Source organism: Pecten maximus, chromosome 12 (genome assembly GCF_902652985.1).
Source record: "Pecten maximus chromosome 12, xPecMax1.1, whole genome shotgun sequence".
NCBI lineage: Eukaryota > Metazoa > Mollusca > Bivalvia > Pectinida > Pectinidae > Pecten > Pecten maximus.
In genome coordinates this window covers 31,512,186-31,526,549 of record NC_047026.1, presented here as the reverse complement: position 1 = coordinate 31,526,549, position 14,364 = coordinate 31,512,186, and the positions used below count along the sequence as shown (strand labels likewise).

Sequence of the window (14,364 nt, the reverse complement as noted above, 5' to 3'; positions counted from 1 at the left end):
CAGCCATGTTGTTTTCTGATTAGTCTCAAAATGCAATATGCATAACCAGGCACAAAGAGGAACCTGCATATGAAATTTGAGAAAGATCCCTTCAGTACTTTCACAGAAATAGCGATAACAAACTTCAATTGTCAAAATCCAAGATGGCTGCCTGTCGGCCATTTTGTTTTCCGATTGGTCCCAAAATGCAATATGCATAACTAGGCACCAAAGGGAACCTACATATGAAATTTGAGAAAGATCCCTTCAGTACTTCCTCAGAAATAGCGATAACAAACTCCAATTGTCAAAATCCAAGATGGCTGCCTGTCGGCCATGTTGTTTTCTGATCGGTCACAAAATGCAATATGCATATCTAGGCACCAAGAGGAACCTACATATGAAATTTGAGAAAGATCCCTTCAATACTTTCTCAGAAATAGAGATAACAAACTTCAATTGACAAAATCCAAGATGGCTGCCTGTCGGCCATGTTGTTTTCCGATTGGTCCCAAAATGCAATATGCACAACTAGGCACCAAGTGGAACCTACAGATGAAATTTGAGAAAGATCCCTTCAATACTTTCTCAGAAATAGAGATAACAAACTTCAATTGTCAAAATCCAAGATGGCTGCCTGTCGGCCATGTTGTTTTCCGATCGGTCCCAAAATGCAATATGCACAACTAGGCACCAAGGGGAACCTACATATGAAGTTTGAGAAAGATCCCATCAGCACTTTCTCAGAAATAGCGATAACAAGAATTGTTTACGGACGGAGGGACGGACGGACGGACGGAGGGACGGACGGACGGACGGACGGACGGACGACGGACCACGGACGCAGGGCGATTTGAATAGCCCACCATCTGATGATGGTGGGCTAAAAACAGAGCTGCATGTCTACCTTCCCTATTTTGGAATGATCTATTACTGTTAACCCTTATTATCACATGTACATAAATTCTCTGTAAAACTTTATTTTGATAACTTGAAAATTAAACAAAAAGGTAGTCTACATGAGAAAGAGCAAATACAGTGTATCATATAAGATCTAAACATTAGTTTTCAAGACAGAAGTCTAGAAATTAAATGTACTAGTTTCTCTGAGGTTTCAAAGTTTGAATGTATTCAATTTTCCAATGACAAATTCTAATGTTGACTATTCTTATTCTTTGATTTTCCTGCTTTAAACCTCTTTGATATATGTATTCTGTCTCCAATGCATTAACAGGCAAGAGTCCTAATGGGGCTGTATCACTCAACTGTTTCTTAATGCAACTTTGAACTCTATCTGAAGCTGATTATCACTTTATCAAAATAGAAATAAAATGTGTAGCACTTCATCCTAGCATAACACTGACCCATTATATATGACATTGGCCCTTTTGCTTTTTCAGAAAAAAACACAGCCATTTATTTGAAACAAGAGGCCCAGAGGACCTGCATTGCTCACCTGTATTTTTCAGTAATTATGGCAAAATAGTCTAATTTAAGTTACATTTCAAATATTTTTCTACTTTTGAACTGCCTCCCAACAATAGTTCAAACCACCCAAGCCCCAGGGGAGCCACTCCCTCTGTTTATACCACATTAGATGTCAATTACCCAATAATGCCCCCAGGCAAATTTCATCAAAATCCATTCTGGCATTCAGGACTACTAGGAACTTAAAACAAGAGATCCCAGAGGGATCTTGGCGCCCACCATTGAATGTTCTTCATAGGTTCCATCTCAGATTGATCTTTTCTCTACTTTTCTCTTCTTCTAAGTCTTACTAATCTGTGTAAATTCAGAAGAAACCTCTAGTACTTTTCAAACAAGGGAAACCTATATATAAAAGTTAAGATTAAGGCACCAAAGGGAACCTATATATGGAATTTGAGAAAGATTCCTTCAGTACTTTCAGAGAAAGATGACTGCCTATCGGCCATGTTGTTTTCCGATTGGTCTCAAAATACAATATGCATAACTAGGCACCTTGGGGAACCTACCTATGAAATTGGAGAAAGATCCCTTCAGTACTTTCTCAGAAATAGCGATAACAAACTTCAATGGTCAAAATCCAAGATGGCTGCCTGTCGGCCATGTTGTTTTCCAATCAGTCCCAAAATGCTATATGCATTACTAGGCACCAAGGGGAACCTACTTATGAAATTTGAGAAAGATCCCTTCAGTACTTTCTCAGAAATAGCGATAACAAACTTCAATTGTCAAAATCCAAGATGGCTGCCTGTCGGCCATGTTGTTTTCTGATTGGTCTCAAAATGCAATATGCATAACTAAGCACCAAGGGGAACCTACCTATGAAATTGGAGAAAGATCCCTTCAGTACTTTCTCAGAAATAGCGATAACAAACTTCAATTGTCAAAATCCAAGATGGCTGCCTGACGGCCATCTTGTTTTCCGATCGGTCCCAAAATGCTATATGCATAACAAGGCACCAAGAGGAACCTACATATGAAATTTGAGAAAGATTCCTTCAGTACTTTCTCAGAAATAGCGATAACAAACTTCAATGGTCAAAATCCAAGATGGCTGCCTGTCGGCCATGTTGTTTTCCTATCAATTCCAAAATGCAATATGCATAACTACGCACCAAGGGGAACTTACATATGAAATTTGAGAAAGATCCCTTCAGTACTTTCTCAGAAATAGCGATAACAAACTTCAATGGTCAAAATCCAAGATGGCTGCCTGTCGGCCATGTTGTTTTCCGATCGGTCCCAAAATGCAATATGCATAATAAGGCACCAAGGGGAACCTACATATGAAATTTGAGAAAGATCCCTTCGGTACTTTCTCAGAAATAGCGATAACAAACTTCAATGGTCAAAATCCAAGATGGCTGCCTGTCGGCCATGTTGTTTTCCGATCGGTCCCAAAATGCAATATGCATAACTAGGCACCAAGGGGAACCTACATATGAAATTTGAGAAAGATCCCTTTGGTACTTTCTTAGAAATAGCGATAACAAACTTCAATGGTCAAAATCCAAGATGGCTGCCTGTCGGCCATGTTGTTTTCCGATCGGTCCCAAAATGCAATATGCATAACTACGCACCAAGGGGAACCTACATATGAAATTTGAGAAAGATCCCTTCAGTACTTTCTCAGAAATAGCGATAACAAACTTCAATGGTCAAAATCCAAGATGGCTGCCTGTCGGCCATGTTGTTTTCCGATCTGTCCCAAAATGGAATATGCATAACTAGGCACCAAGGAGAACCTACATATGAAATTTGAGAAAGATCCCTTCAGTACTTTCTGAGGATTAGCGATAACAAGAATTGTTTACGGACGGACGGACGGACGGACGGACGGAGGGAGGGACGGACGGACGGACGACGGACCACGGACGCAGGGCGATTTGAATAGCCCACCATCTGATGATGGTGGGCTAAAAATTTACCCCAATTTTCCATATTGACATAGGTCAAGGTCATTCATTTAAACAAATTTGGTAGCCCTTTAACAAGCATGCTAAAGGGCTTCTTGGTTGTTGAGAAGAAGTTGTTTAAAGATTTTAGCATTTGACCCCTGTGAACTTTAATGTAGGTCGAGGTCATTCCTTCATTTGAATAAACTTGGAAGCCCAACACTCCATCATGCTACAGGCCAAAATATTATTAGGTCTCCGTTTCTTTTGATTTTGAATGTTGCTCCTTAAGTTTTAGCCTATTTGACCCCTGTGACCTTAAATATAGGTCAAGGTTATTCAACTGAATCAACAACCATGTTAGGTGTTTACCCCAGAATGCTACAAGATCAAGATTAGGTCTATTGGCCTCTTATTCATCACAGTACAACTACGACAGGAAATTCAAATATTTATCTTCGGATCACCAACACATAGTGCATATGATACATTGTGCTAATCATTTTGTACAATTGACAAAGGAAGACAACTTTATGACTCGTGCACTGACCAGTCCTAGAACTCAAGATCTACGGCACCCAATCGCCTAGCCAGAAATACCTGCAGGGCCGCAGCTTATACCGCTCTGCCACATCGGCGTTCTTAAAAAAGAATGTTTCAATAGCGCAGTGATGGTCGGCCCGATATCCTGACACGATCATAGTGGAAGTCGTCTATTAGATGATATGAATACCTGGATCGCAATGTACAGTATTTACATACATGGATGCGATTGTACACATATTATAGTGTTGTAGTTGTACTGTGATGTCACCCATGAGTGCTCTAGATCAATTAATTGGTCATAGAGGAGCTCACAATTCTGCCCAAAACAGGGAGTGCTTTTTTGGGTATTTCTTTAGGTTAAATGTATTAATTACCCTTTAGACTTCAGATGTTGCCACATGTTCCTTCCTTTATGTACCAGAAGGAGAAAGATTTAAAATATGGCTCTACTCAGTTTAAGTTCCCCTGAACACAGCCATAATGGCATGACCTAATAATGAACTTAAAAAGTAAAGCCAAGTATTTACCGTCATTTTGGCTAGTTCTCCTTGAACAATCACAGGTTTCTTTCCTGAATAAAAAATAAACAAGAAAATATATTACTACAGCAACTGTACTTGCAATATATCTATTTTATCCATTACATGTCATAGATAAGGAATTTAAAAATAGTGGCTTTTCTAGGTTGACCTTTTTAACGTACACTGATAAGTTTTATATTGATCTATTGTCACAAAAAATGCTAACATTAAGATTGAGGATGTAATATTTTACCTTGGATGACAATTGCTTCCCCAATCCACTTTTTAATAATAACAATTGAAGTAATGTTTATAATTTGTTTATATTGCAAGGTTTCTTAATTCTAGAAGCTTTGTGACTCCTCACGTGTTTTAGTGTTTGGGGTCCTGGATGACACATATACTAACCTGCCAACAATCCCTGCATGTGTTGGGGACCAGGGGTCAGTAACTAGAAACAGTCTTATGCCTTAAATCATCATAGCATTGTGTTAAGTATATATTTGAGGATGTAACTAGAAAGTATTTGATCTAAATATAATGGTAAATTTTAATATTAACTGTTCATATACTCTTAGAGACTACTTTGGACACCCTTCTGCGGTAACTTAGGAAGCACTCTAATCCTATAAGACGTTCATTAATAGAATTTTACATGGGCCAGCTATACCATGGACAGGGATATCTCAACCCGAGGAGTTTGGCTGACCATCACGAGGCTTACTGAGTATGAAGCAAGTGCTTACTTGTTTAACTACTGTAAAAATGTAATGTCAGTATTACACAAGAACTAATTAAAAATAACGTTTTTTATCCTACTTATAATCATAAGATGGAAGCTGCTCAAATCACTATTAATTGGGTTGTCCATAAACAAGAGGCCTAAGAGGGCTTGTATCACGAACCTGGATATTTCAGTGATTATGGCAAAATTTAACACTTCCCATTGGACCCATATAACCTTGACTTTTGACCCAGTATCATGACCTTGATCTTTGGTAAGTTGACTCCTTGTTTCATTGAAATTCATTCTGACCAACAAAAAATTCATCAGTAAAAAGAAAGCAAATTTGATCGTTTGGCCTAATTATGACCTTGACCTCGATTTTTGACCTCAGTAAGTATTTTTTGTCAAAATTTCCTGTAAATCAGTCAACAAATAGTAAAACTAACAGCCAGGAATCAAATTTGTAGGTGGACATACAGATGGTGAGGACTGACAGTGTGATTGCTAAAGGGCGTGCATATCTTCGCTATATGGGGACCTTAGATTATAACAAAATCCTGTCATTCCAATAACAGAAAGGTTTTAAAGAATTAACTAAATTTCCCCAATGGGGCCCAAACCCTCAGGGACACCTGAGACCCACCATTTATATGAAATTAACTTGCTTTAAAGTGAGGATGGCTCAGACCATATTTAGACTCAATCCTGCTATTGAAACAGCTTTAAGAAGAAGGATTTCCCCCCGCAGATCAGACTCATAGGAGTCCAGCTACACTGTTTATACAAAATGGGTTCCCTTCCACCAAAGCATGCATGCTTTATACCAAATATTGACTTTCATTCCTATATAACAAGAAAGATTTAAAAGAATTCCCTAATTATTTATTTCCCCTATTGGGCCATGCCCTTCATGATCAGGCCCCTGCTGGATAAGTTCAACCATTTGTTCTATTTTGAATCCCCACAACCGAGGATCATGCTACCTTTAGGCCTTGCCCCTGGGGTGTACAGCCCCACCATTTTTACAATTTTGAAACTCCACCACCTGAGGATGCCTACAGTCAAATATGTATGACATCAAGTGCTTTAGTTTAGAGAGGTCATTAATTTGAATCCCAACCATCTGGGGATGCTTCCAGTCAAATTAAGATAAGTTCCAATCATTGATTAGAATTGTTTGAGGATATTGTTTACATACCAACAGATGAGAAACGTTGTTCGGATACATGATAGACACCATCAGCTAATAAAACTTGTTACTGATATTACTCGAGAACTACTCGCAGGATGAAAACTTGAAGTGTGGCTTCACCTTGGTCTCTTGTTGTACCCATTCAACTTTGAGACTGATAAGGCAAAAAGAATTGTAGACAGGTACTGTAGCCATCTTGAATTCCGAGTTGTATTTTTGTGTGTTTTTTAATGGCTGGGGGACCTTTTTTTTTTTTTTGTTTTTGTTTAACGTCCTATTAACAGCCAGGGTCATTTAAGGACGTGCCAGGTTTTGGTGGTGGAGGAAAGCCTACGGTCAGTACCTGGCAACTGCCCCACGTAGGTTTCGAACTCGTAACCCAGAGGTGGAGAGCTAGTGTTAAAGTGTCGGGACACCTTAATCACTCGGCCACCGCAGCTGGGGACCTATACTACATCCTTGTACGTTTTATTGGTTAGGACTTGTCCACTACACACACTTGTGTTTTACTGTCAATAGGGATGTTTAAATTGGGGACCTGTGTGCCATACCCTTGTGTATTTTAGTGGTTGGGGTCCTGTGTGCCACATCCTTGTGCATTTTAGTGGTTGGGGACCTATTTGCCACATCCTTGTGTATTTTTGTGGTTTAATTTGGGACCTGTGTGCCACACCCCCTTGTATGTTTTAGTGGTTGGGGACCTGTGTACCACATCCTTGTGTATTTTAGTGGTTGGGGACCTATTCGCCACATCCTTGTGTATTTTAGTGGTTGGGGACCTATTCGCCACATCCCTTGTGTATTTTAGTGGTTTGGGACCTGTGTGCCACACATCCTTGTGTATTTTATTGGTTTGGGACCTGTGTGCCACACTCCCTTGTGTGTTTTAGTGGTTTGGGACCTGTGTGCCACACATCTTTGTGTATTTTAGTGGTTGGGGACCTGTGTGCCACACCCCCTTGTATGTTTTAGTGGTTGGGGACCTGTGTGCCACACCCCTTGTGTATTTTAGTGGTTTGGGACCTGTGTGCCACACATCCTTGTGTATTTTAGTGGTTTGGGACCTGTGTGCCACACCCCTTGTGTGTTTTAGTGGTTGGGGACCTGTGTGCCACACTCCTTGTGTATTTTATTGGTTTGGGACCTGAGTGTCACACTCCCTTGTGTGTTTTAGTGGTTTGGGACCTGTGTGCCACACATCTTTGTGTATTTTAGTGGTTGGGGACCTGTGTGCCACACCCCCTTGTATGTTTTAGTGGTTGGGGACCTGTGTGCCACACCCCTTGTGTATTTTAGTGGTTTGGGACCTGTGTGCCACACATCCTTGTGTATTTTAGTGGTTTGGGACCTGTGTGCCACACCCCTTGTGTGTTTTAGTGGTTGGGGACCTGTGTGCCACACTCCTTGTGTATTTTAGTGGTTTGGGACCTGAGTGTCACACTCCCTTGTGTGTTTTAGTGGTTTGGGACCTGTGTGCCACACTCCCTTGTGTATTTTAGTGGTTGGGGACCTGTGTGCCACACTCCCTTGTGTGTTTTAGTGGTTGGGGACCTGTGTGCCACACTCCCTTGTGTGTTTTAGTGGTTGGGGACCTGTGTGCCACACTCCCTTGTGTGTTTTAGTGGTTGGGGACCTGTGTATGTTTATATATATACCTCTGATATCACTTTTATCAATAACATCCCAATCCTCTCCAATTTCCTCCGTTGTATCTGTTATAGTCAGGGATGTGTCATTTCTAAACCTGTCATCAATCACATCCCGTAACAACTTGAACATCTCTTGGTCACGAAGGAAGTAGGAACAGGAACAGGCCTCTGCATTATCCTCCTTTAATACATACAGAGTGCTTTTGACTAACAATGTATATGCTTTCTTTTCGCCCCATCCACTAGATCTACAGCCATCCAAAAGAATAGTCAAAGATGTTGCCTTCCTCTCGGCAGCTGCGGTCATGATTTCCTTAAAGTCTGTACGAATTGTATTCTTTTCCTGGTTCTTTCCATCTTTCCAGTCAGGAAGATTCAGAGTAACACCACTCTTCGTTTCATCAAGAGTATCAAAATTGACTGTACTAGGGTCTGCAAAATAAATGTTTTGTTAGAATTACTGTAAAACTGGGTTCAATAAACATTTTTACATGCACCTGGTATGTATGTTAATTACTAGCAGCACATTTCTGAAGGAAGAAAAATTGAAGTGAAGATTGCAGAGTTCCTGCCACCCTAGTTTTCACCAGACCTTCCCTGTGACTTTTATTGCTTGAAAAACAATGACAATAATTTGGAGTTTTATATACTGCTATATCACAGCAATATATACACATTGTAGCCATCTCAAGGCTGTTCACCAATTATTACCCTCTATGATTATTATAGTCTATTGGAAGGAGTAAAGTATCTAATTCAAGTATAAATCAACACACCGCCAAATGCCAGGACTAAAACTAGTGACCCTTCAGTCAAGTAGCCCTACGTCCTACCACTTCACCACTATGCCTCCTAATAAATGCTACACCGGTATATGTGAAAAATTATGTGTCCTAAAGTGCTCTCTAGGTGCTGAACAATTCCTGTGACTTGGTTGTAAAATTATACCAATGGAAGATTATTACATGTTTAAGACAGGATTGTGCATTTCTGCAAGTGAAGAATACTTAAAAGGAGAATGTGAATAAGTGAATGAAATAGAAAAATGCAACATTTGATACATGACACTCACGACTGTCACAGTTTTTCTATACTTCCCCTATTGGGCCCCCTTTCTCCATACAACATTTCAAAACAATTCTCCAGTCCAAATTTCATCAATTATATCTATTTATTTGTTCAGGACTATAGTAGTGATTTAAAAAGATTTACCTCTATTTCTCCCATTAGGCCCAGCCCCTTCCCATCTCAGGGGAGCCACACCCTCTATCTATGCATTTGACCTTCTTTGTCCTATATTCATAAACTCAACAGCCCTTCGGCCAAGGTGAGCTAAAAGTTGTTAATAATAATAATATCATTACAAAAGGCAATAACTCTGTAAGTTACAGTTGAATAATTCCCATTTTCCAACTTGTCTGAGATCTTGTTGAAATATGGCTGCATACAAAGTTTCATCAAACTTGAATGATATTTACTACAGTTATCATATGTCTAATGTCTAGTCTAAATAATAATATCATTACAAATGCCAATAACTTTGATACTGTTACTGTTGAATAATTTCCATTTTCGAACTTGTACCAGATCCTGCTATAATACATAAGTATATGGCTACATACAAAGTTTCATCAAACTTGCTGGATTATTTACTCCAGTTATCGTGTTCACAAGGTCCAATAACAATATTATCACAACAGCCAATAACTCTGTAAGTGACTGTTTAATAATTCCAATTTTCAACTCCTCTGAGAACTTGTTGCTCATGCGTACAAAGTTTCATCAAACTTGGATGATACATGTATTGATTCCAGTTATCGTCTTCACAAGGTCCTATGATAATATTAGTACAAAGAGCAATAACATATACTGTTAATTAATTCCCATTTCCAAACTTGTTTGAGACCTTGCCGATACCTGACTGCATACAAATTAACATTTCATCAAACTATATATAGTTTATTGTTCATTTTTACTCAAGTTATCATGTTCACAAGGTAATTGTTGACGGACGGATGCTGGACGCCGGATGCCACGGTATGGTATAAGCTCACCTTGGCCCTTTGGACCAGGGGAGCTAGCAAATGAGTTTATTAAACTCCATTTTGGGCAACAATTGAATAGAAAACATAAAACATCATACCTCCTCTTTCCAGCTTCACCAAGACATCAGATGTAGACTTGCTGCCATCTCTACAGTACAGTGCTACATATGGTCCATCTCCTGTTCTCCACCGACATCCAGCCAGATTAGAGGATTGCTGTGTGGCTGATCCTTGTCTGTCAGACCTCGATGTTTTCCCTTCAGTCACATCAACTTCATGTTTCACCATGGTCACGTGACATCCTGTATCCTCACCAACTCCCACCATCAAGTCCTGTCCCTGTTTTGATTCAAAGAAGTCTTTGCTGACCTTGTCTTTAAGCCAAAGGTTTTTTGCTGTTGCGGTGTGTTTCTTCACATCATCACAAGCTTTCTCCAGTGTTCCATTTGGACCTTTTACTATCCATCCCTGTTTTTCTTTCTTCTGGACGGGACGAATTTCAACACCATATTTCTTTTCTATGCTATCAAGATGATCTTGCAGTACTTTAGCACAGAGTTTTACTGTCAGGTATCCAACTGGTGTGTACAGAAATGTTTTTGTTCCTACTTGTGAGAAATCTTCTTTCATCTTGTTTAAAATTTCTAATACAACATCAGTAAGATCAGAAGTACATACCAGCTTCATTGAACTTCCCTGTGTTATGACAACCCTGCCATTGTACTTCTCCTGCAAGTCACGTACTTCCTCCTGTACATCTGGTGAGTCCAAGAATAACCTCCATGTAGGGACGTCTTTCTCAAATTCTCTGTAGAAAATGGCAGACTGAATCACTTGGAGAACCTTGTCCATGTCGGCTACAGTAGCATACACCACTGTAGCATCTTTATCCTGTCCTAGGTAACAGGCCAGATGCTGACGTCTGATACATTCCTGTATATGGTCCAGTACAGTTCCGACTCCTAACATGCTCAACTGCTCAGGTCGCATATCTCTGCTGGACAAGTTAACTTTCTCTTTCTCTATTTCCTTCAGCTGACTCTGGATATCTGCTTCAACTCTAATGACAGTCGTCTTATCTCCAACAATTTGTAGACCGTGACTGCCACCTTGTTCTAATTTCAAATTTTTAAATTTTTGTCTTAAATCTTCTATTATTGGTATGGATGACAAAATTTTCGTTTGAAGTCTACCAAGCTTTAATGTAGCAGTGAAGTCTGCCTCTGTTTGATTTCCATCATTTCTGGTAGAGACATTTGGACCTGTTTGGCCCTCTGTACTGCGGGATGTTGTTGCCATATTCTGTGCTCCAACACTCTGTCCTCCATGTGAATCTCCAATGGGATTGCTATAAACCTTAGTCTGAACTTGAACTCTGTCAATGTTCTGATCCATTGGTTCACTTGTTGACACCTGTGATGGACTGTTGACATTTTGTCCTGACTCATCATTCCATTGTTCCTTGTATCCTATGATTAACATAAAATACTTGTGTATTCGGTTGCGAGTCTCATTATAATAATACATTTGTAGGGTTTTTTTACTGGTAAAAGTTGGCACACAGCAACTTAACACATTTCTAGTGCTTTTTCAAAAGAATATCATTCACAATATTGTTCATGAAACTAAATTTATACCTACTGCAGGTGCAAATCACTTTTGTGCTTTTTGACATTGTGATATTTAGGTTACAGACAAAGAGCAGCATTCTAAATTGATTGTTACTAGTTCAAAACGAATGGGTTAAATAAAAGTCAAAGATCAAATTGCAGGGCAGAGAAATTAATCCAACTTTTGGTGTAATACAGTAGTATTTCCTCAACTAGGTTAACTCAAAGTTCCAGTAACAATCAATTACAGCGTAGGAGAGACAACCCGGACAAATTAACAAGAGATCCCAGAGGGATCTTGGCGCCCACATTGAATGATCTTTATAGGTTCTATGTCAGATTGATCTTCTCTCTACTTTTCCTTTCATTTTACTAATCTGTGCAAATTGAGAAACATCCCTCCAGTACTTTTCAAACAAGGAAATCCTAGCTACATGTATGAGATTTAGCGATAATGGCTGTTTGTTTGCCAGGTTGTTTTCAGGACAGACTGGTCCCAAAATGCAATACGAGGGACCAAGGGGAACCTACATATGAAATTTGAGAAAGACCCCTTCAGTACTTTATGAGAAATAGCCATAACAATTTTAAACTTCAATTGGCAAAATCCATAATGGCTGCCTTTCGGCCATGTTGTTTTCTAACTGGTCCAAAAATGGAATATGCTTAACTTCGGACCAAGGCCAACCTACAAATGAAATTTGAGAAAGATCCCTTCAGTACTTTCTCAGAAATAGCGATAACAAACTTCAATTGTCAAAATCCATGATGGCTGCCTGTTGGCCATGTTGTTTTCCGATTGTCTCAAAATGCAATACGCATAACTAGGCACCAAGGGGAACCTACATATGAAATTTGAGAAAGATCCCTTCAGTACTTTCTGAGAAATAGCGATAACAAACTTCAATTGTCAAAATCCAAGATGGCTGCCTGTCGGCCATGTTGTTTTCCGATTGGTCTCAAAATGCAATATGCATAACTAGGCACCAAGGGGAACCTACATATAAAATTTGAGAAAGATCTCTTCAGCACTTTCTGAGAAATAGCGATAACAAGAATTGGTTATGGACGGACGGATGGAGGGACGGACCACGGACCACAGACGCAGGGCGATTTGAATAGCCCACCATCTGATGATGGTGGGCTAAAAATATTTGAAGATGAACACAACACAATCCTATTATACTCTCTCCACATGCAGTTCCCAATGGGACATGAGTTAATTACTAAAGCGATATATATCCCCTACCAGAACCCTCTAAAAACAGTAACATAGACCTTTAGCTTGACCAAAAAAACCTGAACCCTCTAAAAACATTTTAAAAAAAAGCTTGACCAAAAAAACCTGAGTCTCAAACTTTTCTGAGATGTTATGATCCTTTATCATTGCGTGAAGTATGATCAAATTCCCTCAAGGAAGGCCGCTAAAGCACTGACGATCTTTGGCATTACTGACATACAAGATGGACAGAGATATAGCCCATAGTTCCCCCGGTTTTACCTAATAATCTTAAGAGAAATTCTAAAAAGCAAAATTCTAGTAAAAGGTTAAAAAATTTACTTTTCCCAATTAACGCCTACTCTGAAATGATAATCTTGAACTGATAATCTTGAACAAGTTCTATAACTCTTCCTTTTCCTCAAATACAGTATTTGAAGCTTGGCACACCAGAAAATAGCACAACTACTACTGTTACTACAACCTACACAATACAACAATTACCTGGTACTGTGTTGTCAGATTGGCTAGATCCACTTTGTCTGGACTGTCTGTTATCTGATCCACTTTGTCCTGTCTGTCTGTTGTCTGATCCACTTTGTCCTGTCTGTCTGTTGTCTGATCCACTTTGTCCTGTCTGTCTGTTGTCTGATCCACTTTGTCCTGTCTGTCTGTTGTCTGATCCACTTTGTCCTGTCTGTCTGTTATCTGATCCACTTTGTCCAGTCTGTCTGTTATCTGATCCACTTTGTCTGGACTGTCTGTTATCTGATCCACTTTGTCCTGTCTGTCTGTTATCTGATCCACTTTGTCCTGTCTGTCTGTTATCTGATCCACTTTGTCCTGTCTGTCTGTTATCTGATCCACTTTGTCCTGTCTGTCTGTTATCTGATCCACTTTGTCCTGTCTGTCTGTTATCTGATCCACTTTGTCCTGACTGTCTGTTATATAATCCACTTTGTCCTGTCTGTCTGTTATCTGATCCACTTTGTCCTGTCTGTCTGTTGTCTGATCCACTTTGTCCTGTCTGTCTGTTATCTAATCCACTTTGTCCTGTCTGTCTGTTATCTGATCCACTTTGTCCTGTCTGTCTGTTATCTGATCCACTTTGTCCTGTCTGTCTGTTATCTGATCCACTTTGTCCTGTCTGTCTGTTGTCTGATCCACTTTGTCTGGACTGTCTGTTATCTGATCCACTTTGTCCTGTCTGTCTGTTATCTGATCCACTTTGTCCTGTCTGTCTGTTATCTGATCCACTTTGTCTTGTCTGTCTGTTATCTGTTCCAGTTTGTCCTGTCTGTCTGTTATCTGATCCACTTTGTCCTGTCTGTCTGTTATCTGATCCACTTTGTCCAGACTGTCTGCTATCCATATCAGTATCTGTATCTCCAACATAGTCTCCTTGTAACTTATCCATTTTCTGACTTCCTCTTACAACATCAGAAATAGCACCTCTCTGCTGAGTAAGAACATCCATGGTGATCTTCATGGCACCA

At 39.7% G+C, this 14,364-nt stretch overlaps 1 protein-coding gene across 1 annotated transcript in view; it reads right to left on the bottom strand.

The window, feature by feature from the left end:
• LOC117338989 overlaps window positions 1–13,511 on the bottom strand; it is a 138,138-nt gene extending 124,627 nt beyond the window's left edge. The window contains exons 1-4 of the mRNA XM_033900353.1: window positions 13,373–13,511; window positions 10,138–11,508; window positions 8,001–8,426; window positions 4,433–4,476 (exon numbers count right to left, since the gene is read on the bottom strand). Coding sequence (XP_033756244.1) covers window positions 4,433–4,476; window positions 8,001–8,426; window positions 10,138–11,434 — 1,767 coding nt within the window. The 5' untranslated portion in view covers window positions 11,435–11,508; window positions 13,373–13,511. The remainder of the gene's footprint in view (window positions 1–4,432; window positions 4,477–8,000; window positions 8,427–10,137; window positions 11,509–13,372) is intronic.
• Window positions 13,512–14,364: the final 853 nt, after the last annotated feature.